The 26,742-nt window shown below is 44.5% G+C and overlaps 1 protein-coding gene across 1 annotated transcript in view; it reads left to right on the forward strand.

Moving 5' to 3' along the window:
* MTBP (MDM2 binding protein) overlaps window positions 1-26,011 on the forward strand; it is a 46,444-nt gene extending 20,433 nt beyond the window's left edge. Inside the window, exons 13-22 of the mRNA XM_070748244.1 lie at window positions 1,022-1,132; window positions 2,296-2,460; window positions 3,790-3,883; window positions 4,326-4,460; window positions 5,599-5,691; window positions 6,867-7,136; window positions 9,250-9,490; window positions 19,565-19,678; window positions 23,916-23,981; window positions 25,699-26,011. Of these exons, the coding sequence (XP_070604345.1) occupies window positions 1,022-1,132; window positions 2,296-2,460; window positions 3,790-3,883; window positions 4,326-4,460; window positions 5,599-5,691; window positions 6,867-7,136; window positions 9,250-9,490; window positions 19,565-19,678; window positions 23,916-23,981; window positions 25,699-25,734 (1,325 nt within the window). The 3' untranslated portion in view covers window positions 25,735-26,011. The remainder of the gene's footprint in view (window positions 1-1,021; window positions 1,133-2,295; window positions 2,461-3,789; window positions 3,884-4,325; window positions 4,461-5,598; window positions 5,692-6,866; window positions 7,137-9,249; window positions 9,491-19,564; window positions 19,679-23,915; window positions 23,982-25,698) is intronic.
* Window positions 26,012-26,742: the final 731 nt, after the last annotated feature.

The raw sequence follows: 26,742 nt of genomic DNA on the forward strand, positions 1-26,742 counted from the left end.
GATAAAAAGCAACATGAGAAAATATTATTTTACTGAAAGAGTAGTAGATCCTTGGAACAAACTTCCAGCAGACGTGGTTGGTAAATCCACAGTAACTGAATTTAAACATGCCTGGGATAAACATATATCCATTGTAAGATAAAATACAGGAAATAGTATAAGGGCAGACTAGATGGACCATTAGGTCTTTTTCTGCCGTCAGACTTCTATGTTTCTATGTAACACCCATTGTTTCATCCAAAAAATCTGCAACACTCTACATGGGGCCAAGGTCAGTGACTACAGGTGGGGCAAAATGTAGCCACGCGAGCAGTCATGGTCCTCCCGAGAGATGCCCATGTTTCTCCAGCACTCCGCAAGCTGCATTGGTTGCCGATTGGTCTCCAAACGCAATTCAAAGTGTTGGTTATGACCTATAAAGCCCTACATGGCATGGGACCAAATTACTTGCAGGACCATCTTCTGCCTTGTGTATCCCAGCAGTCGCTCTGGTCCCACAGAGTTGGCCTTCTTCATGTCCCGTCAACCAGGCAATGCCACCTGGCAGAGCCTAGGGAAAGAGCCTTCTCTGTGGTGGCCCCGGCCTCTAGAACCAAGTCCCCCCAGAGATTCATACTGCCCCCACCTTCCTAGCATTCTGTAAAGTCTTAAAAACGCACCTCTGTTGATAGGCTTGGACTCACTGAATTTTAACATCTGTTTTAGCCTATGATTAAATTAGTAGTGTATGTTTGGAGGAAACGTGGATGGTTGGTTTTTTAAATGAATTGGGATTTTAGAATATGACCCTTGCTAGATTTTCTTATGTGATTTTAGATTGATGTCTTTTGGTATTTTAAATGTTAGATTTCTTGCATATTCTGTATTTGGTCTGTTGTAAGCTGCCCTGAGTATTTATTTATTGGATTTGTATGTCTCCCCTCTCCGTAGACTCGTGAGTCTCAGGAGAAGGGTGGCATAGATGTAATTTGATGACTTCTTTTTTTTAAAAAAAAACCCACCACATCTCTTATCAACGCAGGTTTCTTTGAAGAATTTCTCAAAGTGTTCCCACATTTTTATGGAGAGGAGATTTTACAAAGAGAGAAGAAGCTGGCTCAGTTCCAAACACAGGTTTTGAATCACTGCTTGAGTAAGTCATGGAATATTTTGCCCACAGAATAATGGATAGAAAACACATCAATAAAAATATCTTAATTTATAGAGGGTACTATTTGAAAAAAATGGGCTTTCGTATTTTAGGGGCGATGACAATCTCAGTCATTTTGCAAACTTGGCAAACTTCTAAACTCATTCAGTAAATCAGGAAAACAGTTTGGGGAAAAAGAATACACCATGAATAAAATCTTTTATGGGGGAAAGTGAATGTGAAAGAAAATGTTGGGGGAAAGAAAGATCAGAAGCAACGTGAGAAAATATTATTTTACTGAAAGAGTAGTAGATGCTTGGAACAAACTTCCAGCAGACGTGGTTGGTAAATCCAGTCACTGAATTTAAACATGCCTGGGATAAACATATATCCACCCTAAGATAAAATACAGGAAATAGTATAAGGGCAGACTAGATGGACCATGAGGTCTTTTTCTGCCGTCAATCTTCTATGTTTCTATATTTCTAACGTCTGCTCAAATCATATGTGTTTATGTACATGTAGCAAATTACAGAAGCATTTTTCCACAAGCTTATGAAGGGATTATGTTTTTATTGCCTTACTTTTTTTTACTTGATAACAACATGAAACATCCTGGGCTATTAACCTCATATATATATTATATGTATATATTTATTAGATTTGTATGCCGCCCCTCTCCATAGACTCGGGGCGGCTCACAACACAATAAAACAGTTCGTAACAAATCTAATAATTTAAAAATTTTAAATATTTTAAAAACCCCATTATTAAACAGACGTACGTACAAAATCACCATACATAAATTGTATAGGCCCGGGTTAGGTATCTCAGTTCCCCCATGCCTGAAGACAAAGGTGGGTTTTAAGGAGTTTACGAAAGGCAAGGAGGGTAGGGGCAGTTCTAATCTCTGGGGGGAGCTGGTTCCAGAGAGTCGAGGCTGCCACAGAGAAGGCTCTTCCCCTGGGGCCTGCCAAACGACATTGTTTAGTTGACGGGACCCGGAAAAGGCCAACTCTGTAGGACCTAATGGGTCGATGGGATTTGTGTGGCAGAAGGCGGTACCGGATATATTCTGGTCCGATGCCATGAAGGGCTTTAAAGGTCATAACCTATAACCTATAAATGTCCACGATCTCCTAAATTTCTTGTTTTCTGTTTTACAGAGAGACAAACGTTTGCTGGGCAGCCACCTGTAGCTTTGAAGAATGATCTGAAACACCTATTAGCCTACACCAGGGAATGTTTTTTTGAATTATGGAAGGTCAGCCATCCAAGCACTGTTTATCCAGGAGCAAAGATTAAAACTAGAGACAAAGAAACAACTGATGGTAAGCACCATTTCATTCAATGTCTATGGAGATTCTCAGTCATCCAGGTCATGATTGTCCCAAAGGCAATGTTCCCTCTAATTTTTTTCCAGTGTGAGCGGAAAAAAAGAATAATGTCTGAGCACCATATTTTCAGGCCTGGGCGTGGATCGGTTTGAAACCCGGTCATTAAGTGAATCTGGCTTCTCTCTTCCTCCCCCGTTGTCTTTGCTTGTGAGACAGTCACAAAAGGGGGTCATGCGACTTCAGAGAGATAGCAACGGTCACAAATATGAAACTGGCCAAGTTTTGATCACACAATCATGGGGCTGCTGCGAAGGTCATAACCCCTTCCTTCCTCCTCCCTTCCTTCCCTCCTTCCTTCCTCTCCACTTCTCTTTCCCCCCCTCTCTTTCCCTTTTCTTTCTTTCTCTCCACTTCTCTCTCTCTTTTCCATCTTTCACCCTCTCATTCTCTCCCTCCAGGTCTCTCTCACTTCTGAAATGTATCTTACATGGGTTGCACTTGGAAAGCAATCAACTTTTCAAAGAGTTGGTTTCATTTCATTTCATTTATTAGATTTGCATGCTGCCCCTCTCTGCAGACTCGGGGCGGCTCACAGCAATAATAAAAACACAATATACAACGGCAAATCTAATAATTAAAATATCTCCTTCTCTGTGGCGGCCCCAGCCCTCTGGAATCAACTCCCCCCGGAGATTAGAACGGCCCCCACCCTCCTTGCCTTTCGCAAATTACTCAAGACCCACCTATATCGCCAGGCATGGGGGAACTGAGACATCTCCCCCAGGCTTTTATATTTTATGTTTGGTATGTATGTGCTGTTTGGTTTTAATTGCTGGGGTTTTATATATCTTTTCTTTTAATATTAGATTTGTATCAATGTTACATTGTTTTTATTATTGTTGTGAGCCGCCCCGACTCTTCGGAGAGGGGCGGCATACAAATCTAATAAATACATAAAATAAATAAATAAAATAAAGAAGCTTCTTCAGTTCCGACTTCCCCACCATCCAGTCAGAGCTGAAGAAGCTTTTTGAATGAGAAGCAAAAGGTTTTCAAAGAAAGACCAAAAAGTCCAGTTGCCTCTTCAAAAAGCACCTTTGTTACTTAATTAGAATAATTAGGATAAATCCATTGCCTACAAGTTAGACCAGTGATGGATAACCTTTTTTCATTCGCGTGCCAAAATTTATTTTTTAATGACACCGAATGGGACATTCTTAGCTGTGTTGGAATTAAAATAGAAGATATAAGGTCCGTAGGTGGATGAAATGCTTGCCTTGCCTTCTCGCCCTTCCTCTCACCCACTGTCCCAACCATTCACAGAACCAAAGCTAAAAGATTCAAATCCTTTGAAGTGGCCCGAAAGAAATGTTCTACAGAACTTGGAAAATTCCGAGAAGATTAAGCAAAGAACAAGGTAACATTAAGCATTTTTGCCTATGCCTATGTCTTAATGCGCAGCTGTCATGTGAACGTCACTTTCTGCTCAACAATCTGTTTTTCAATAGAATTGACAGAAAGAGAAAAGGAGAAGTATTAGTTAAATATATAACGCGTTTTAAAATAAAAATAAAAATAGATTTGAAATGGAGTTGAAGAGTTAAAAAATAGAGTACTAGAACTGAAAAATGAAGAAAACTGTTTAGACTATTGTTTCTTAAGTTAAAATGAGATATAGCTTTTCTTCTGTGGATAGAATGAATAATTGAGATTTAGGATTTTTAACTATTTTATATGAAAGAGACTCTATAAGTATACTATTATCTATTGAAGAATGCTGCACATGTATTGTGATATATGTATAGTTTTATGGTGGAGAAAAAATATATATTTTTAAAAAAATCTGATTTTCATTTTAGAGTTTCTGAACAGCTGCTGGCCCATAAAAATGGCCAGAGGGACTCAGCCTTACTTGATGCTAGAGAGATGCTTAAGTACTTCACTGCAGAAGGCTTGCCTGTTGGAGATCTGCAGCCCTTACACATTCCAAAAAGGTGGAGTAAAATCCTTGTCTTGAACATGCAACCCTGCATGCAGTTTACTCAATTGAGAATCTTAAGTAGCTACAAATTCTAGTTCTCCTGTTGGAACATAATTTTTGCTGTGAGCATTCAGACAGCGATACTGACGTTGTAAGCTCATAAATTTTGAACAGTGTGGTCTTTTGAAGTACCTCAAACAATTCAATAAGTACTGGTTCTAATATCTGTATTTGGAGCCCAAGGATCACCTGCAAACTTCAACTTTTTGTGTTGCCCAGAAAGGGTATACTGTAGCAGCAGTACCATTGAGATTTTCAGAGTGCACTATTAAAATGAGCTTGTTTTACCCTACATTATAACAGAAACATTTGAACCCCCACTAAAATATAGGTGTAAACTTGATTAGATCACAATGAAGACTGATAAGAAGGGATTCCTTCCGAGAATTCCTTAAACCTGGTTTGAAGCATTGGAAGCAGCGATAGAGCCAGGGCCGTCGGACATTTCCGAGCTGCCTTCGGAGTCGGAGATTGTTGGAGTAGCTTTTTGTAGAAGCTTGATCACCCAGATCTAGAAGATAGATATAGAATTCTTTATTGGCCAAGTGTGATTGGACACACAAGGAATTTGCCTTTGGTGCCTATGCTCTCCATGTATATAATAGAAAAAGATACATTTGTCAAGAATCATGAGTTACAACACTTAATGATAGTCATAGGGGTCAAATAAGCAATGAGGAAACAATATTAATAAAAACCTTAAGGATATAAGCAACAAGTTACAGTCATAAAGTTATAAGTGGGAGGAAATGGGTGATAGGAATGATGAGGAAAAAACTAGTAGTAATAGTACTGCAGACTTAGTAAATAGTTTGACAGTATTGAGGGAATTATTTGTTTAGCAGAGTGATGGCGTTCGGGGAAAAAACTGTTCTTGTGTCTTATAAACTACCAGGAGTCCTTGGATTCTGATGCTATATAAATGAGAGAAATACATATAAAACAAGCACGCTACAAATCTGAGGTCTGTTATTTACAATATGCTGCTAATGAGACTGATGCTTCCCATTCCTATTGTTAAAATGTTCATTTTGCCTAGAAGGGAGCAAGGACTTGGGTTTCAGGTGAATTCTCTATGCTTTTTTTCCTAGTGACAATCTCTTTTTGACCCCTGAACTGACGCCTCGAATACTAAGAGCTTTACCATTTGAAAAAGCTGCTGGCTGTCATTACCACGGTCTTGAGTAAGTTTTCTTATTGTGACTTATTTTCTGAACCCTCTCATTCGGCACAAATCAAGTTTAAGAAAATGTGGAAACTTGAAAAATTACGATAGGTTTATCTACCAGTTCTTTCCACATTGGGATATTTAATGCTTGAAACAAAGCATAATGTTTAAAATGCATGCTTTTACTAGGGAAAAATAGGTTCTGACAATGTTTTCAGCTAAAAGTAGAGCAGTTGGCCTGGTAGATTTGAGTGTAATCTTCTATTCTGTTCTATTCTTTTTTTCTGTTCTGTTCTATTCTATTGTTCTGTTTTATTTTATGATTATTCTATTTTCTATTCTGTCTTACTATTATTCTATTCTATTCTATTCTTCTGTTTTATTATTATTCTATTATTCTATTCTGTTCTATTCTATTCTATTCTTCTGTTCTGTTTTATTATTATTTTATTATTCTATTCTATCTTCCATTCTATTCTGTTCTGTTTTATTATTATTCTATTCTATTCTATTTTCTATTCTGTTCTATTCTATTGTTGTTTTATTTTATTATTATTCTTTTCTATTCTGTTTTATTATTATTCTATTCTGTTCTATTCTGTTCTATTCTATTCTTCTGTTCTGTTTTATTATATTATTCTATTCTATTGTTCTGTTTTATTATTATTCTATTATTCTATTCTATCTTCCATTCTGTTCTGTTCTGTTTTATTATTCTATTCTATTTTCTATTCTGTTCTGTTGTATTATATTGTTTAATTTTATTATTATTCTATTCTATTCTTCTGTTTTATTATTATTCTATTCTATTCTATTTTCTATTCTGTTCTATTCTATTGTTGTTTTATTTTATTATTATTCTATTTTCTATTCTGTTTTATTATTATTCTATTCTGTTCTATTCTATTCTGTTCTATTCTTCTGTTCTGTTTTATTCTATTATTCTATTCTATTGTTCTGTTTTATTATTCTATTCTATTCTTTTTTACTATTCTATCCTATTCTATTATTCTGTTCCATTGTTATTCTATTCTATTATTCTGTTCTGTTTTATTATTATTCTATTCTGTTCTATTCTATGCTGCTGGTTTTATTCTATTCTATGCTGCTACTTCTATTCTGTTGTTTTGTTATTATTCTGTTCTATTTTATTCTGCTGGTCCTAAGCCTGCTTTTAATGTCAACTGTTAGGTACTGCCTCGACAACAGAAGAGCTCTGGAAAGAGACGGGGAGTTTGTCGAACTTCAGTCTCGACTGATCCGTTTTGAAACTCAGACCACCTGCACGAAGGACTCTTGCCCTGTGCCCTGGGTCTTGAGTCCCCTGCCATCCCCGGCGGTTTTGTCCGAGCCTGGAAGTGTCCCTGACGGAGAATCTTCCCAAAGAGAACTCCAGAGCTTGGAGACATCTAAGCGAAAACGGAGATCAAAAGATGTCGAGAGCTTTTGTTCCAACAAAAGGTAAGACACAGTATAAAAATAAATAGAACTGAGGTATTTCTTTCCTTTCTTAACCACTGCTTTGCCTGGCTGGCTTATTCTTCTTTCCTATCATTTTTTTCCTGGCTATGATAACTTGCAGTGTAACATATTTTATACTGAAATATCGTATTTTTCAGAGTACAGTGGTCCCTCGATTTTCGCAGGTTCAAACTTCGCGAAAAGTCTATACCACGGTTTTTCAAAAATATTAATTAAAAAATACTTCGTGGGTTTTTTCCCGATACCAGTTTTTCCCACCCGATGATGTCATATGTCATCACCAAACTTTCGTCTGCCTTTAATCACAGCTCCGCCCATGGAATTCCCTATTGGGATTCCCCATCTCCGTTTCAGCCTCCAGATCGGCCGAAAACGCCGCAGCCGATCGCAAAAACGGCGCTTCGATGGGTGCCGCCACTCGGCTGTAACCTTCTGAAACAGCCGGGCGCTTCTCGGTGGCCTCTGGAACCCGAACTTTTGCCGAACTGCCAGGTTCTGCGTTTGGGAGAACGCCGAGAAGCCCCCCGGCTGTTTCAGAAGGTGACAGCCGGGTGGCGGTGCTTCTCGGCGGCCACCCGAACCTGAAAAGTTCGGCAAAAGTTTGGGTTCGGGTTCGGGAGAACGCCAAGAAGCCCCCCGGTTGTTTTAAAAGGTGACAGCCGGGCGGCGGCGCACGGCGGAGAGCCATTTTGCGATCCCCCCCCTTGCACGCATTAATCGTTTTTACATTGTTTCCTATGGGAAACATTATTTCGTCTTACGAACATTTCGCCTTACGAACCTCCTTCCGGAACCAATTAAATTCGTAAGACGAGGTATTACTGTATTTTCATTTGGAGGCCAGGTTTGGGACAGCTTGTCTTAGAATATATCTATTTTTTAAAAATTATTATTATTATTATTATTATTATTATTATTATTATTATTATTATTATTTAGATTTGTATGCCACTCCTCTCCGTAGACTCGGGGTGGCTCACAACAATAATAATACAACATAGACAAAATCTAATAATTAAAAATCGCTAAAAACCCCTTATTAAAAAAGAAACATACATACAAACATACCATGCATAAACAGTATATGCCCAGGGGAAATATCTGTTCCCCCATGCCTGGCGGCAAAGGTGGTTTTTAAGAAGTTTACAAAAGGCAAGGAGGGTGGGGGCAGTTCTAATCTCCGGGGGGAGCTGGTTCCAGAGGGTTGGGGCTGCCAAATAGAAGGCTCTTCCCCTGGGTCGACGGGACCCGGAGAAGGCCCACTCTGTGGGACCTAACCGGATGCTGGAATTCGTGCGGCAGAAGGCGGTCTCGGCGATATTTAATGTGGTGATTAAGAGTTGACAGTGATTTGATGGCTCATAATAGTTTAATTGCGCTTTCAGGCTGATAATTTTGATAAATGTCCAGTGGTGAAATCCAAGGGGGTTTTTTTTGCTACCAGTTCTGTGGGCGTGGCTTGGTGAGCATGGTAGGTGAAAAATACTGAAATATCCCCATTCCCTCCCCACTCCTGGGGAAGGATATGGAAAAATTCAAAATTTTTACTACTGGTTCTAAGGGCATGGCTTGGTGGGCATGGCAGAGGAAGGATACTGTAAAATCCCCATTCCCACCCCAGGGGAAGGATAGTACAAAATCTCCATCCCCTCCCCACTCCTGGGGGAAGGATACTGCAGTATCCCCATTCCCTCCCCACTCTTGAGTCCTTCGGGATTGGACGGCACAGAAGTCGAACTGAATGATATTGCAAAATCTCCATTCCCTTCCTACTCCAGGAGAAGGATATTGCAAAATCCCCATTCCCTTCTCACTCCTGGGGGAAGGATATTGCAAAATCTCCATTCCTTCCCTACTCCAGGAAAAGGATACTGCAAAATCCCCATTCCCACCGCACTTCAGGGGAAGAATACTCACTCTGGGGCCAGCCAGAGGTAGTATTTGCCGGTTCCCAAAATTTCTGCTACCAGTTCCATAGAACCTGTCAGAACCAGCTGTAGATGGCAGTACTGCGATATTTTCAAAATAAATCCAAGCGAACATGAATATATTTTCTTTCTTTTTTAAAAAAGTAACATTACTTTTCTTTCAGATTACTGCAATCTGAAAGCACGGATTCTGTCACGTCCCAGGCGAGTCGAATGAGCAGGAGTCGCCAAGCAGTTGTCCCAAAGCAGGGCTTGAAGGATTCAGCCTCTCTGCTCTCTGCGGCTGTCAAACCTTCTCAGAATTATGTGGCGAACAAAGTAACTTCCAGGAGCAACTCAGCAGGCCAGAACTATAATACGGAATCAGAGACACCAAAGGAATCGAGATCTCAGAAACATACACGGGTAAGGAATTCCTTCCTCCCAGCTGGGTTTTTATGGTGACATCATGACGTTACCAAAAGGCCTTCAGTAGCCTGCTGGCAATTCCAGAGGTTGATCTGCAGCTTTTAACCTAGAGCAGTGGTGGCTAACCTTGTCATCATGTGCCAAAAGCACACACACATTAATTAATTAATTAATTAATTAATTTGATTTGATTTGTATGCCGTCCCTCTCCGAAGATTAAGATGTTCCGCCCAATTAAGATGTTCCGCCCCAGACGCCTGATGGACCCAGGGGGCTTTCAGACAGCGCTTGGGGTTATACCAGAGGCACTTGTCCACAGTTCGGCAGAGTCTCTTGCGGAAGCCTGGAACAAGGCCGCAGCGGAGGCTCTTGACCGGATTGCGCCTTTGCGACCTCTCCGAGGCGCTAGACCCCATAGAGCTCCATGGTTCAACGAGGAGCTCCGGGAGTTGAAACGCCAGAAGAGACATCTAGAGAAGCGATGGAGGAAGAGTAGGTCTGAATCCGACCGAACACTTGTAAGAGCTTTTATTAAGACTTACAAAGTGGCGCTCAAGGCAGCAAGATGCGCGTACCATGCCGCCTTGATTGCATCAGCGGAATCCCGCCCGGCCGCTCTGTTTAGGGTGACCCGCTCCCTTCTTAACCAGGGGGGAGTTGGGGAGCCCTTGCAGAGTAGTGCCGAGGATTTTAACACGTTTTTCGCTGATAAAGTCGCTCGGATCCGGGCCGACCTCGACTCCAATTGTGAAACAGAGTCGACTGACAACGAGTCAGTCGAGGTGACTGGGGCACGTACTTGTCCACCTGTCTGGGAAGAGTTTGATCTGGTGACACCTGATGAAGTGGACAAGGCCATTGGAGCTGTGAGTTCCACCACCTGTTTACTGGATCCGTGTCCCTCCTGGTTGGTTTCGGCCAGCAGGGAGGTGACGCGGAGCTGGGCCCAGGAGATTACCAACGCTTCCTTGGGGAGGGGAGTTTTTCCATCACTCTATAAAGAAGCGCTCGTGCGCCCCCTCCTCAAGAAGCCCTCCCTGGACCCAGCTGTGCTTAACAACTATCGTCCAGTCTCCAACCTTCCCTTTATGGGGAAGGTTGTCGAGAAGGTGGTGGCACTCCAGCTCCAGCGGTCCTTGGAAGAAGCCGATTATCTAGGTCCCCAGCAGTCGGGTTTCAGGCCCGGTTACAGCACGGAAACCACTTTGGTCGCGTTGATGGATGATCTCTGGCGGGCCCGGGACAGGGGTTTATCCTCTGTCCTGGTGCTCCTTGACCTCTCAGCGGCTTTCGATACCATCGACCATGGTATCCTTCTGCACCGGCTGGAGGGGTTGGGGGTGGGAGGCACTGTCCTTCAGTGGTTCTCCTCCTACCTCTCTGGCCGGTCGCAGTCGGTGTTAGTGAGGGGTCAGAGGTCGACTCCTAGGTTTCTCCCTTGTGGGGTGCCTCAGGGGTCGGTCCTCTCCCCCCTGCTATTCAACATCTACATGAAACCGTTGGGCGAGATCATCCAAGGACATGGGGTGAGGTATCATCAATATGCGGATGATACCCAGCTTTACATCTCCACCCCATGCCCAGTCAACGAAGCGGTGGAAGTGATGTGCCGGTGCCTGGAGGCTGTTGGGGCCTGGATGGGTGTCAACAGACTCAAGCTCAACCCGGATAAGACGGAGTGGCTGTGGGTTTTGCCTCCCAAGGACAATCCCATCTGTCCGTCCATCACCCTGGGGGGGGAATTATTGACCCCCTCAGAGAGGGTCCGCAACTTGGGCGTCCTCCTCGATCCACAGCTCACATTAGAAAAACATCTCTCAGCTGTGGCGAGGGGGGCGTTTGCCCAGGTTCGCCTGGTGCACCAGTTGCGGCCCTATCTGGACCGGGACTCATTGCTCACAGTCACTCATGCCCTCATCACCTCGAGGTTCGACTACTGTAATGCTCTCTACATGGGGCTACCTTTGAAAAGTGTTCGGAAACTTCAGATCGTGCAGAATGCAGCTGCGAGAGCAGTCATGGGCTTACCTAGGTATGCCCATGTTTCACCATCACTCCGCAGTCTGCATTGGCTGCCGATCAGTTTCCGGTCACAATTCAAAGTGTTGGTTATGACCTTTAAAGCCCTTCATGGCATTGGACCAGAATATCTCCGAGACCGCCTCCTGCCGCACGAATCCCAGCGACCGATTAGGTCCCACAGAGTTGGCCTTCTCCGGGTCCCGTCAACTAAACAATGTCGGTTGGCGGGCCCCAGGGGAAGAGCCTTCTCTGTGGCGGCACCGGCCCTCTGGAACCAACTCCCCCCGGAGATTAGAACTGCCCCTACTCTTCCTGCCTTCCGTAAACTCCTTAAAACCCACCTTTGCCGTCAGGCATGGGGGAACTGAAACATCTTCCCCTGGGCATGTTTAATTTATACAGTGGTACCTCAAGATACGAACCCCTCGTCTTACGAACAATTCGTGATACGAACCCGGGGTTCAGAAAAAATTTGCCTCTTCTTACGAACTTTTTTCAAGTTACGAACGCCAAACCCGAACTTCCGGGTTCGGCATTGGGAGGCTCCTGGGAAGCCCCCGGGCTGTTTTAAAAGGTGACCGCCGGGCTGGGGGGCTTCCCAGCAACCTCCCGAATCCCGAACTTTTGCCGAACTTCCAGGTTCGGGGTTCGGGGGGGTGCTGGGAAGCCCCCCAGCCCGGCGGTCACCTTTTAAAACAGCCGGGCGGCTTCTCAGGAGCCTCCCAACGCCGAACGCGGAAGTTCGGGTTTGGCGTTTGGCTTCCGGAGGCTCCTGGGAAGCCCCCCGGCTGTTTTAAAAGGTCACAGCCAGGCTGGGGCGCTTGCCAGCAGCCCCGACTCCCTGCCGCTCGCCCATGGCCGGCAGAAGATCGCTCTTGCCCGGCTTCCGCGCGAGGCATCAGGTCAGCATTCTGTGGGGCGGGCGGCGGGGAAGCCGGCGGCTGTGGCAGCTGCTGCAGGAGGCTTTCCCCCTCCTCGTCCGCCGCCCGCCCGCCCAGAATGCTGACCTGATGCCTCGCGGGGAAGCCGGGCAAGAGCGATCTTCTGCCGGCCATGGGCGAGCTACAATAAGCTTCCACGCCCTCGCCCGTGCCTGGCGGGAGGTGAAGAGTGCTTTGCCCAGTGCAAAGTTGACAGCAAGCAGCTCCGCAGTCCCCAAAGGAGGCTTAACCCCGCCCCTCTGTCCCACCCCTCGCCCGTATCCGGCATAACTTCCTCCTGCCTATCCCCGCTCTTCTGCCGGCCACGGGCGAGGGGTGGGACAGAGGGGTGGGGTTAAGCCTCCTTTCGGGACTGCGGAGCTGCTTGCTGTCAACTTTGCACTGGGCAAAGCACTCTTCAGCTCCCGCCAGGCACGGGCGAAAGGCGAGGAAGCCTATTGTAGCAGCTGCCACAGCGGAGACATTTGGGGTTTTGGCTGGGGGGGGGAGGGGAAGGCAGGAGGTCCGGCCCTTCATTTGCCCTCCCAGCAAAAGACAAAGCCGCACAGCTCCGCATCGCCGAAGGAGGCTTAACCCCACCCCTCTGTCCCACCCCTCGGCCGTGGCCGGCAGAAGAGCGGGGATAGGCAGGAGGAAGTTATGCCGGATACGGCCGAGGGGTGGGACAGAGTGGTGGGGTTAAGCCTCCTTCGGCGATGCGGAGCTGCGCGGCTTTGCCTTTTGCTGGGAGGGCAAATGAAGGGCCGGACCTCCTGCCTTCCCCTCCCTCCCCAGCCAAAACCCCAAATGTCTCCTCTGTGGCAGCTGCTACAATAGGCTTCCTCGCCTTTCGCCTGTTTCAGCTTTCCATCCATCCACGTCACTTCGCCGCTAAATCGTATGGCAGCAAACAATCTTTGGGGTTTTCGCTGGGGGGAGAAGTAGGACCTTCCTAACTTCCTCCCCCCCCCCAGCGAAAACCCCAAAGATTGTTTGCTGCCACACGATTTAGCGGCGAAGTGACGTGAAGGGATGGAAAGCTGAAACCGGGCTGTTTCAGCTTTCCATCCATCCACGTCACTTTGCTGCTAAATCGTATGGCAGCAAACAATCTTTGGGGTTTTCGCTGGGGGGAGAAGTAGGACCTTCCTAACTTCCTCCCCCCCCCAGCGAAAACCCCAAAGATTGTTTGCTGCCACACGATTTAGCGGCGAAGTGACGTGAAGGGATGGAAAGCTGAAACCGGGCTGTTTCAGCTTTCCATCCATCCACGTCACTTTGCTGCTAAATCGTATGGCAGCAAACAATCTTTGGGGTTTTCGCTGGGGGGAGAAGTAGGACCTTCCTAACTTCCTCCCCCCCCCAGCGAAAACCCCAAAGATTGTTTGCTGCCACACGATTTAGCGGCGAAGTGACGTGAAGGGATGGAAAGCTGAAACCGGGCTGTTTCAGCTTTCCATCCATCCACGTCACTTTGCTGCTAAATCGTATGGCAGCAAACAATCTTTGGGGTTTTCGCTGGGGGGAGAAGTAGGACCTTCCTAACTTCCTCCCCCCCCCCAGCGAAAACCCCAAAGATTGTTTGCTGCCACACGATTTAGCGGCGAAGTGACGTGAAGGGATGGAAAGCTGAAACCGGGCTGTTTCAGCTTTCCATCCATCCACGTCACTTTGCTGCTAAATCGTATGGCAGCAAACAATCTTTGGGGTTTTCGCTGGGGGGAGAAGTAGGACCTTCCTAACTTCCTCCCCCCCCCAGCGAAAACCCCAAAGATTGTTTGCTGCCACACGATTTAGCGGCGAAGTGACGTGAAGGGATGGAAAGCTGAAACCGGGCTGTTTCAGCTTTCCATCCATCCACGTCACTTTGCTGCTAAATCGTATGGCAGCAAACAATCTTTGGGGTTTTCGCTGGGGGGAGAGGTAGGACCTTCCTAACTTCCTCCCCCCCCAGCGAAAACCCCAAAGATTGTGCCTTTCTTTGTTGCGCTTCCACCAGCATGGCCTGGCTGGCAGCGGAAGATGTAACCGAGCTCACGGGGCTGGGCTCGGCTCCCCCTCTTACCAGCCCAGCAGGCAGCCGCCATGGAAGGCTCCGTTCCCTGTCGGCCACGGAGACCGGCCCCGTGGGCTCGTTTACATCTTCCGCTGCCAGCCAGGCAGCGCAACGAAGAGAGGCATTCGCTTTCCTCCCGCCGGCCCCTCAATCGGGCCGGTAGGGAACAGAATGGAACCAGCCCAGAAGCAATAGACGCAGGATCGGGCCGGCAGCAGGCGCAGGGCGAGGCAGCAGGTCTGCATCCTGGGCAGGCGGGCGGGCGGCGGGCGAGGAGGCGCGGCCGAGCGGCGACAGCGGCGGTTCTCCTCACTTCGGAGAGCTTCCTGGGCATGAAAACGCACGAATCCAACAAGAACGAAAGCCAGGAAGCTCTCCCTGGCGGAGACCGCCGGCCCCTCAATCGGGCCGCCGTGACGGGGACCACTGGCCTGCCTAGCGGGCTGGGAGGGAGGTGGAATACGGGAGGAGGAGGAAGAGGAGGAGGAGGGAGGAAGGAGAGAGAGAGAGAGGGAAGCCGCCCGGCTGTTTTTAAAGGTGACAGCCGGGCGGCAGCGTTTTTTTGCGGTTGTTTTTTTGTTGTTGCACGGATTAATTGACTTTACATTGTTTCCTATGGGAAACAATGTTTCGTCTTACGAACCTTTCGTGTTACGAACCTTTCCCTGGAACCAATTAAGTTCGTATCTTGAGGTTCCACTGTATATGGTATGCTTGTGTGTATGTCTGTTAGTATATGGGGTCTTTTTTAAAATCTTTAATATTTTAAATTGTCAGATTATTTATGATTTGTTTCCACGTGTTGTGAGCCGCCCCGAGTCTTCGGAGAGGGGCGGCATACAAATCTAAGTAATAAATAATAAAATAATAAAGATTCGGGGCAGCCCACAACATATCAAAACAATATACAATACAGTGGAACCCCGACATAAGAGCTGCTCGACTTAAGAGCTACTCGAGATAAGAGCTGGGAGAGGAGAGACATTTTTTTATTTTATTTTATTTATTACTTGGATTTGTATGCCGCCCCTCTCCGCGATACGAGCCGAGAAGAGCCGGGCTGGCTTACTTTCCTTCCTTCCCGCGCTGATGCAGAGCCACTCGAACAAAGCGTCGCGCCCCTCTGATGCTTTCGGCGGCTTCCGAAGCGACGCTGGGCTCTTTTGCCGCCAAAAGCGTCAGGGGGGCGTGACGCTTTGTTCGAGTGGCTCTGCATCAGCGCGGGAAGGAAGGAAAGTAAGCCAGCCCGGCTCTTCTCGGCTCGTATCCCGGCACTTGGTGAGTGGAGAGGCGGTCGCCTCCCCTGCTGCCCCACTCTGGGGGTCCTTGGCTTCTGCTGGGGGTGGGGGGATCCGAACGCTGTTTTGAATTTCACATTCCGAGTGGCCCAAACGCCAAAGGCGAACTTCCGCACCTCAGGAGTTAGCTCGCAAACGGCGCGGCTGTTTTAAAACATCGCTGCCGGCCTGGGGGGGGAGAGGGAAAGGGGGGAGAGGGGGGAGAGAAAGAGAGAGGGAGAGAGAGAAAGAGAGAGGGAAAGGGGGGGAGAGGGGGGAGAGAAAGAGAGAGGGATAGAAAGAGAGAGAGAGTGAGAGATGCTCAGTGAGCCTTTCTTTGAAGTTGCCTTTCTTTCTTTCTTTCTTTCTTTCTTTCTTTCTTTCTCTCTCTCTTTCTTTTTCTCTCTTGCTCTCTTGCTCTTTCATTCTTTTTTCTTTCTCTTTCTTTCTTTCTCTTTCTTTCTTTCTTTCTCTTGCTTTCTCTCCTTCCTTCCCTCCTTCCATTTCTTTCATTCTCCCTCTCTATTTTTATTTCTCTTTCATTTTCTTTCTTTCTCTCTTGCTTGCTTTCTTTCTTGCTCTTTTTCTTTCTCTCTTTTACCTTCCCTTCCTCTATTTCTTGCTTTCCTTTTCCTTCCTCCCTTCTTTCCTCCCTCTACAGGATTGGGTGGCAGTGAAGTTACTCTCCCCTTTCATAAGTTTCCTTGCTTCCTTCCTCTGTTCCTGTCCCTTCACCCTTTCTTTCTTCCTTTCTTTCTTCCTTCCTTTCTTTCTTTCCTTCCTTCCTTTCCTCCCTCCATTTCTTGCTTTCCTTTTCCTTCCTCCCTTCTTTCCTCCCTCTACAGGATTGGGTGGCAGTGAAGTTGAATAAATAACTACAGTTTAATGAATAAAAATAAAAGTTTGCCATGTTGATTGTTTTGGGTAAAAAGAGGAAGGGAAGGAAAGCTCTCAGCTTATCATCTTATTAATAAGTAAAGTTACATTTATTCTTGCAATGTCTTTTTGCATAATTTAGACTAACTTTGTGAGTTTTTTGAGGGCTGGAACCAATTAAAATTATTTACATTAATTCCTATGGGGAAAAGTCGTTCGAGATAAGAGCTGCTCAACTTAAGAGCGCAGGTCCGGAACGAATTAAACTCATATCTCGAGGTACCACTGTATACATATCTGAAAAAATCCAATTAACATAGCTAAAAACCTTTAAAAACTCTAATAACAATTAAAACCATTCATTCCCATTCACACAACAAGACATACTACACTCATGGGCCTTGGGTCTAATGGCCCCAAGACTGGCAGCATAAATAGGTCTTTAAATTTTTACAGAAGGCGAGGAGGGTGGGGGCAGTGCAGATCTCTGGGGGGAGCTGATTCCAGAGGGCTGGGGCCCCCACAGAGAAGGCTCTTCTTCTAAGTCCCGCCAACCGACATTGTCTAGTTAACGAGACCTGGAGAAGGCCGACTCTGTGGGACCCAACCGATCGCTGGGACTCATGCGGCAGAAGGTGGTCCCGGAAGTAACCTGGTCCGATGCCATGTAAGGCGTGACAGCACATGTGTGCCCTGGCACCTGTTGTGGTTGGCTCTGGCCCAGCTCCTGCCCCAGGGAATGTGGAGGTGGAGGCAGGGGAAACGTCAACATGTCATAGGCCTGTTTTATTGCCGACAGAGTCAGGTAGTGCAGTTTCCTCAGACAAAGAAGAAGGTGGGGGTGACTTGGAAGAGGGGGGCTTGGCACACAGCCCAGGAAGCCAATCACCATTATCTTCGGTCGATTCGGATGATGAAGTGTTAGACCCATGCAGGCGCAGACTTATGCATCGAAGAGACCAATTGAGGAAACATTACAGGAGATAAGAGAGGCCACCTGTGTTTGGGTGGGGCTCCAGTAATTAGTGCTATAAATAGCAGTGTGCTAGTTTTGCCATTGTGGAAGATTATCTGATCGCAGTTCTTCAGGATCGTGCCTCGCTGTGTCTGAACTTTGTTTGTGGATTTTTCATGCCTCTGACACCAAAGCAGAGTAAAGTGTTTTTGAACTTTGTTTTGAACATTGTTTTGAACTTTCAAAGGTGTGTGTGTCTGAAATTTGTACCCGTGAATTTTCGGGAGGCTTCTACCAGAGAACCCGGCAGAACAGCACCCATAATTCTATGCATCCCTGTGCATGTGTGCACACCTCCTTATGCCACCCCATGCATGCACGTGCAAATACCAAACACCCACCCCCCTTTTGGGTGTCGTAGGCCTTGCTGCAGCCTCCTGGGATCAAAAATAAGACTTTTTTTGTTTTTTAAGATTTTTAAAGATTTTTTTAGACTTTTAATTAGTTAAAATTAACTACGGAGAGGGGCGGCATACAAATCTAATAAATAAATAAAATAATTGGATTAAGATATTGTGTATTGTGTATTTTATATGTTGTGAGCTGCCCCGAGTCCTCAGAGAGGGGCGGCATAGAAATCAATCAATCAATCAATCAATCAATCAAACAAACAAACAAGCAAACAAATAAACAAATAAATAAATAGGGCCGTGTTGGACGCGCTGCACTCCCCACGCCCCATTTTGGGCCTAGTAGGCCTCCTTACAGCTTCCTGGGACCAAAAATGGGCCACCGGGAAGGGGGGGACGACTGTACGCCACGCGCATGCGTACATGACCCCTCCTCCCATGTGTATACAGCCCCTTGATGCACACGTGTCTCTTGCGTGTGCCCCTCCCCCACACATCCTGGCTGGCGGGAGATGAGTGCGTATGCGCGGTGGAGCTGAGCTGGGCAATGGTTTGTGCGCCCACATAGACGGCTCTGTGTACCAGCTGTGGTCACGTATGCCTCAGGTTTGCCTTCACAGACCTAGACTTTTACTTATCTGGAATAGTTTACAGTAATCCCTCGCTACTTCGCGGTTCATCTTTCACGGATTCGCTACTTCACGGGTTTTCAAAGGGGGCTTAAATCCATTAAATCCATTAAAAATTTTAAATCCATTAAAAATTCATAAAATTCTTCTACAGTACTACTGTACTCTATTAAAGAAACCTGGTAGGATATCACATCGAGTTCCAGCTGAGAAACATTATAGAATGACTGTTTAATGCAAAGGGTGAGTTTTAAAAGTCCAAATACTTGTTAAATACATAAAAAACTCTTTCCTCTACTTCACGGAAATTTGTTTTTCACGGGTGGTCTTGGAATGCATCCCCCGTGAAAAACGAGGGATTACTGTAAACAGTTATAATTTTATATATCAATGACTTCCCCAATGAATTTTGTATGCATGACATGGACAAAATAAATCAGACGTAGTCTTGTGATTTTGGTTTCTAATGACGTTGTTTTTCCCCGCCCGATGACGTCATATATCATTACCAAACTTTTGTCTGCTTATAAAAAACATTTTTTTTAAATAAACTTTAATAAATAAACATGGTGAGTAATAATCTAAATGGTTGCTAAGGGAATGGGAAATTGTAATTTAGGGGTTTAAAGTGTTAAGGGAAGACTTGGGATACTGTAGTGTAAATACTGTAGTGTATTTACTTCTGCATCTCTACTTCGCGGAAATTCGACTTTCGTGGGCGGTCTCGGAACGCATCCCCCGCAAAAATCGAGGGAACACTGTACATAAAAACCTCTTTCCTCTACTTCATGGAAATTCGTTATTTACGTGTGGTCCCCCACGAAAAACGAGGGATCACTGTATAGGGTTCCAGCAACTGGTGCCTTTGACCTGTTGTTGGTGGTTCTGCAAATTAAAATGGACCTATTTTTTTTTTCCTTCCCAAGATGCTGAAGGACGTAGTGATGACTACTCTTGAGAAGCATGGCGTTGCAAGGGACCACAAGTGCTTCACAACATGCAGCCAACGTTTATTTGAAATATCCAAGTGTTACTTAAAGGTACTCAAATAGTCTCTCATTCTGCGGGCAACAAACCAGATGATCAAGGCGTGGAATGATAGGTTTGTGTCAGATGGTTGAAAGGGAGAAAATTTCCAGTCCTTGTTTTCCACTAAGTCGGGTGGGCGTCTATGATCCTTTTATGAGCTGTGGACTTCAATTCCCAGAATTTCTGAGCCAGCCATGATTCAATTCTGGGAGTTGAAATTCACAGCTCGTATAGGGGCCATTGCTGGCAAAACATACTATAATAAATGATATGCAAATTAATATTAACCTGTTTCGGGAAATGAGAAATGTGATGCGCTTTAAGTATTGAAATCTGTGTGTATGTGTGTGTAAATAATAATAATAATAATAATAATAATAATTATTATTATTATTATTATTTATTGGATTTGTATGCCGCCCCTCTCCGTAGACTCGGGGCGGCTAACAACAATGATAAAAACAGCATGTGACAATCCAATAATAAAACAACTAAAAACCCTTATTATAAAACCAAACATACACACAGACATACCATGCATAACTTGTAATGGCCTAGGGGGAAGGAATATCTGAACTCCCCCATGCCTGGCGATATAAATGAGTCTTGAGTAGTTTACGAAAGACAGGGAGGGTGGGGGCAATTCTAATCTCCGGGGGGAGTTGGTTCCAGAGGGCCGGGGCCGCCACAGAGAAGGCTCTTCACCTGGGGCCCGCCAAACGACATTGTTTAGTCGACGGGACCCGGAGAAGGCCAACTCTGTGGGACCTTATCGGTCGCTGGGATTCGTGCGGTAGCAGGCGGTTCCGGAGGTGGATGGATAAGTCTTGGCATATTCGGGTTTCTTCCCATGTAAGTCTCAGAGATTCCTGGCGATGTTTCGACGATGTCCCACTCGTCATCTTCAGGCTGGTGCCTTCATATTTGTGCTTTTGTTTGCCCAAGCACAAAGCCACTTCAGGCACCAGCCTGAAGATGATGAGTGGGACCTCATCGAAACATCGTCAGGAATCTCTAAAACGTACATTAAAATTAATCATTTAGTGAAAAAATTGCTGCTCCACTAAATCACAGAGAAGTTATGGAGTTGTCTCTGTACTCACAGACAGTATACAGCATAGGTTCTCAACCTGGGGGTCAGGACCCCTTTGGGAGTCAAATGACCATTTCACAGGGGTTGCCTAAGACTATAGGAAAAGATCAATTTTCAATGTTGTTAGGAACTAAAGCTTCTGTTCTGGTGCCTTGGAACATATTTTTAGAATCGGACCAATCAGGCGTTTACAGTGCGGGTGTCCCTCTGACCCTCCTGCCAATCAGCTTAAAGCTCTGTTGGGAGAACTGGCGCTAGACTTATGATTGGGGGTCACCACATGAGGAACTGTATTAAGGGGTCGCGGCATTAGAAAGGTTGAGAACCACTGGTATACAGTATACAGTAAAGTTAACATCAAATGACTTGCTGCAGCTGGTCCTCAGCTTTCAACTGTAATTAAGCCAGGAATTATGATTAATAGTAGCACAGATTTTAGTTTGACAGTGTTAAGTTTTATTCTGTACAAATTATACATCATTAACTTGAATCTCTACTTCAGGCTGAAATATTTTGAATTCTTTCAGCCTTTAAGAATAGTCCTATTATTCCTAGCAGACCATTGCCATCTAGTGGCATTTCATTTTCAACCAACCTGCTGCTTTCTCATCATCTGAACAACTTCATCCATTTATCTCCACCGCTAACGGAAAAGCGTTTCAAATATTCCTCCTGTTTTAAGAGAACGTTTGCCGATCTCTCATAAAATGGATTTGTCGGAAGGGCAGGAAAAAGAAGACCCAAGTCTTCTAGCAGTATGTATACTCATAGTAAAATATATCTAAGAAATATATCTAAGAAAGAATAGAAGAGAAGTTATAGGAATACAGTAGTCCCTCGCTATACCGCGCTTCACCTACTGCGGCTTCACTTCATCGCGGGTTTCTGAGGAAGCCGATCAGCAGATTTAAACAGCCCGCCGAACTCGATCGGCAGGTTTTTCAAAAAAATATATATATCTAAAATTGTAAATACAGTACTGTATTTAAATACTGTATCTAAAATAAATACTGTGTGGGAAGGCTTTATAAACACTTAAAACAATGAAAACTTACCAAACAATTACAATATAAATACTTAAATAAGTACTATCAGTCGATAAATTCCCCATCGCGGATTTCACCTATCGCGGCCAGGTCTGGAACGTAACACCAGCGATAGGTGAGGGACTACTGTAGAACATATCAATGAAAGAATAGAAGAAGAGATATAGGAATAGAAGAAAGGTATAGGAGATATAGGAGAGCAATAGGACAGGGGACGGAAGGTACTCTAGTGCACTTGTACTCGCCCCTTACTGACCTCTTAGGAATCTGGATAGGTCAACCGTAGATAATCTAAGGGTAAAGTGTTGGGGGTTTGGGGATGACACTATGGAGTCCGGTAATCAGTTCCACACTTCGACAACTCGGTTACTGACATCATATTTTTTACAGTCAAGTTTGGAGCGGTTAATATTAAGTTTAAATCTGTTGTGTGCTCTTGTGTTGTTCTGGTTGAAGCTGAAGTAGTCGTCGACAGGCAGGACGTTGCAGCATATGATCTTGTGGGCAATACTTAGATCTTGTTTAAGGCGTCTTAGTTCTAAACTTTCTAGGCCCAGGATTGAAAGTCTAGTCTCGTAGGGTATTCTGTTTCGAGTGGAGGAGTGAAGGGCTCTTCTGGTGAAGTATCTTTGGACATTTTCAAGGGTGTTTAATGTCTGAGATACGATATGGGTTCCAAACAGATGCGCTGTATTCGAGGATGGGTCTGGCAAAAGTTTTGTAAGCTCTGGTAAGTAGTGTGAGATTGCCAGAGCAGAAGCTACTTAGGATTAGGTTTACACATGCCTGGGCAAGCTCGTGCGGCTGCATTTTGCACAATTTGTAGTTTCCATAACAATGTATCCAGCCTTTCCCGCACAGCAGATCAGTGAAGGCGGCAGAGATGGGGGGGGGATGGTTTCACGCACATGCCATTTTCACAAATTTTCACACATATGCACACTTGCACACCACTTCCACAGCCCAGGTTCTGAACAAGCTGTGACCCAGCATGAGACCATGGGTTGGGCAGGGTGTCCAGCAAACCTGGAAAACAGGAAAATCAGGGAATTATCAGGGGAATCAGCGGTTTGGGAAATATCAGGTAATTATCAGGGACTTCGTGAAAAAAATGGAATAAATCGGGGTGGGGTGGGGACCAAACTGTATTAAAGTGTTTATAAGTCAGGGAAAAATCATGTTTAAAAAAAATGGATCGCGCTGCCTGGCAGAGTCAAGCAAAAATGAGCATAACTGTGGCAACAACTTGCTTTTTTGGCTACCGATATTTCTCCATGGCTTAGCCATGGTATATTTTTATAATAAGGGTTTTTTAGTTGTTTTATTATTGGATTGCTACATATTGTTTTTATCACTGTTGTTAGCCGCCCCGAGTCGACGGAGAGGGGCGGCATACAAATCCAATAGATAGATAGATAGATAGATAGATAGATAGATAGATAGATAGATAGATAGATAGATAGATAGATAGATAGATGATAGATAGATGATAGATAGATGATAGATAGATTAGATAGATGATAGATAGATAGATAGATAGATAGATAGATAGATAGATGATAGATAGATAATTTAGATAGATAGATAGATAGATAGATGATAGATATCTATGATAGATAGATAGATAGATAGATAGTTGATAGATAGATAGATAGATAGATAGATAGATTAGATGATTGATAGATAGATAGATAGATAGATAGATAGATAGATAGATAGATAGACAGACAGACAGATAAATGACGTCATCTACGACCGTGCCTTAACTAGATCCAAGTTACAGGGAAATGTCAGGGAAATATCTGGGAATTTCAAAATGCTTTCCCCCTGGACCACCCTGGTTGGGGACCCCTGATAAAGGAGACTAAATAGATTATGACGCAAACAAAAATTGGTAACTTCGGTGACAAGGCTAAACTACAATGATAAATGTGTTTCCTTGTTTGTCTGCAGAATTTCTAAATTATTAAGACGCCCATATAGCTATTTACTATTGAAAAATGGGACAAAAGTAGTGTTACTAAATAAGAACATTATTCTTCCTTGCCATCTCAAAAGGTTCTCATTAATAAACCAGCACGTTTTGAAAGTAATATATTTCATATTTAGGATTTGAAAACATCTCGAGGTCTGCTGGAGGAAATGAAAAAAGCTGCCAACGGCAACGTACAACAGGTAAAGTAATAATTGTATGGACTGTGTCACAAGTAATTGCTCCTGAGGATTGTTTGCCATCATTTATCAAAGTTTGGCTTTATGAATTAGGCTAGCTGATGTCGACTGCCCCACGCTGGTTGAATCTGAAAGGGGGCTGACTCATCTCTTTAAAGAGCCAGGGTGGTGCAGTGGTTAGAGTGCAGCACTGTGGGCTACTTAAGCTCCCTGCTAGCTGTAGTTCAGCAGTTCAAATCTCACCACCGGCTCAAGGTTGACTCAGCCTTCCATCCTTCCGGGGTGGGTAAAATGAGGACCCGGATTGTTGGGGGGCAATATGTTGATTCTCTAAACCGCTTACAGAAGGTTGTAAAAGCATTATGAAGCAGTATATGGCTGAATGCTATTGCTAATGATGATTTTTAAGATGCATCTTGAGTATTGCTACAGCCCTCATTCATTGCCTAGTAGAAGCAACATGAGGAAATATTATTTTGCTGAAAGTGTAGTAGATGCTTAGAACAAATTTCCAGCAGACGTGGTTGGTAAATCCACAGTAACTGAATTTAAACATGCCTGGGATAAACATATATCCATCCTAAGATAAAATACAGGAAATAGTACAAGGGCAGACTAGATGGACCATGAGGTCTTTTTCTGCTGTCAGTCTTCTATGTTTCTATGTAAGCCTTGCATGTTTTAGGGGTTACACCATGTTCTGCCTGACAGGGCTCAGGCAATGCGTAACAGTCCAAGGAAAAGAAATCAAACACACATGTGCTCTGCTAATCAGCAAACTTGTATTAAAAAAACAAAAAAGGGTTACTCAAAACAGTCCTTAGTGTCAGGAAACAATGATAGTGCAAGGCTTACTTCAGCCACATACAAAAACACAGGAAAAAGCAAACAAAGACAACCTGGAATGAGCAAAGACGTTTCAGGAGTCCTTTTGAATATTTGGAGCAAACAGCAAGTCCCAGAGGTTTCACCTCCCACGTGTCTGAAAAAGCTGAGTTGAAAACTCCAAAGGCACGGAACAGAAACTTCAGAGCAGGAACCACAAAATAACACAGATAAACAGCCACAGTTTGCCTTGTGCCTCTGTTCCCTTTTATACCTTTAGCCCTCATTAAGGGAACCACACCCAGCCCTCAGTATAAGAACCACACCCAACCCAGGTGCTACTCTGATGACTTGTAATAATCCTTCAATTGATCCCTCCTTTGCGTCCCTCTTCTGTTACGCATGTCTATGAATTGTTCTGCAGAGGAATCCAAGGACGAAAGACTGTTTGAGGGACTGCATGCCAAATCCCCTGGGCTGTCTGCTGAGTCCTGCGAACCAGTGGCCTCATCCTCCTGGCTGTCTGCCACGTCTTCCTGGCTGTCAGCCAGGCTTTCGCGCTCACTTTGTGCTGCATCTCTCCCATCTGTGGGAGCAACGGCTAGCCTAGGCCCAAACACAACACACCAGGGCTGTCAAACTTGCAATCCAGATGCGTCACAAGCTGGTCATGCCCAATTTAGTGAAGGGGGGGGGGGAAGTGATATATCATGTGATGCTGCTGTGACAATGCGAGTTTGACACCCCTGGGTTACATGGTATTTTCCTTTAGAAATGCCCCCAGTTAAAAAGAACTGTTTCAACATCTCTGTTCTCGAACTTTAGGATGCAATACCAGTGTTCGTTTTATACAGGTATTTCTATTTTTAATTAATTTTCTGTTTCTTATTTACAGGTCATTGATTGGGTTTTAGAAAAAAACCAGAAGTGACATTTGCAAGTACCAGACATTGAGAACAACTTATAAAGTGTCTTGTTGGTAGATATCCTAAAGCACTGCAGAACCTGCCATGCAATGCTCTAAAACCTCTGTGATAATTTCATTGAACTTGGGGAGTTGTGTTGTAAAAAGTTATCTTTCCTGTCTGCATGATTTGAACATTACATAGTTCTATAAACGTAAATTCTCTAATACTGTATATTCAAATGTGCAGAATGTCTGGTTAAATTATGTAGCGGGTTTGTTTAAATAAACTTATTTAAACTTATTTAAAGTATTGCTTAGCAAGTACTTTTTAAAACCAGTTATTTCAACCATTTTAAAGGTGGGAGACACATGAAATTCTAGGGAAATACCAGACTGTCAGGGGAAAAAAACTACTTTTGAGAGTTGTTCCAAGTCACAACTCACTCACTTAAACTGTAAGCAGATTTATCAAGATCTTAGAAAAAATGTAGAATATCTCAAAACACGAAACATTTAAATCCAGTTCTTTCCTTGAATTGTTCTCTACCTCTCATTCCATCCTTCAAATATAATTCTGACAAGTGCTCAAATATATCTGCATGTTTTGCCATCCTTGAATTTATAGATTCAATATATACTTCTCATACTTCTCATATACAGTGGTACCTTGTGATACGAACCCCTCATGATACAAACCCGGGGTTCGGAAATTTTTTGCTTCTTCTTACGAACTTTTTTCGGCTTACGAACCCACCGCTGGGCGCCGGTGGCGGGCTGTCACCTTCTGAAAGTTTGGGTTCAGGTTCCGGAGGCTGCCGAGAAGCGCTCGGCTATTCTCCGTACTGAAGGAGCGGGTCCAGCAGTCACATGGGTTGCTCCTGTCCAATCCGGTGGAACTGAGCCTAGTGTTAAAAAAGCTTGCTGGATCCGCCCCTTCCCCAGAATTCGCTCAGTTCTCGCATCCAGCGGAATATATGTGAATAGCTCGTTCATCACTAACACCTTCCCTTCGTTCTATCCTTCTAAACAGTA

Source organism: Erythrolamprus reginae, chromosome 3, assembly GCF_031021105.1.
Source record: "Erythrolamprus reginae isolate rEryReg1 chromosome 3, rEryReg1.hap1, whole genome shotgun sequence".
Classification (NCBI taxonomy): Eukaryota; Metazoa; Chordata; class Lepidosauria; order Squamata; family Dipsadidae; genus Erythrolamprus; species Erythrolamprus reginae.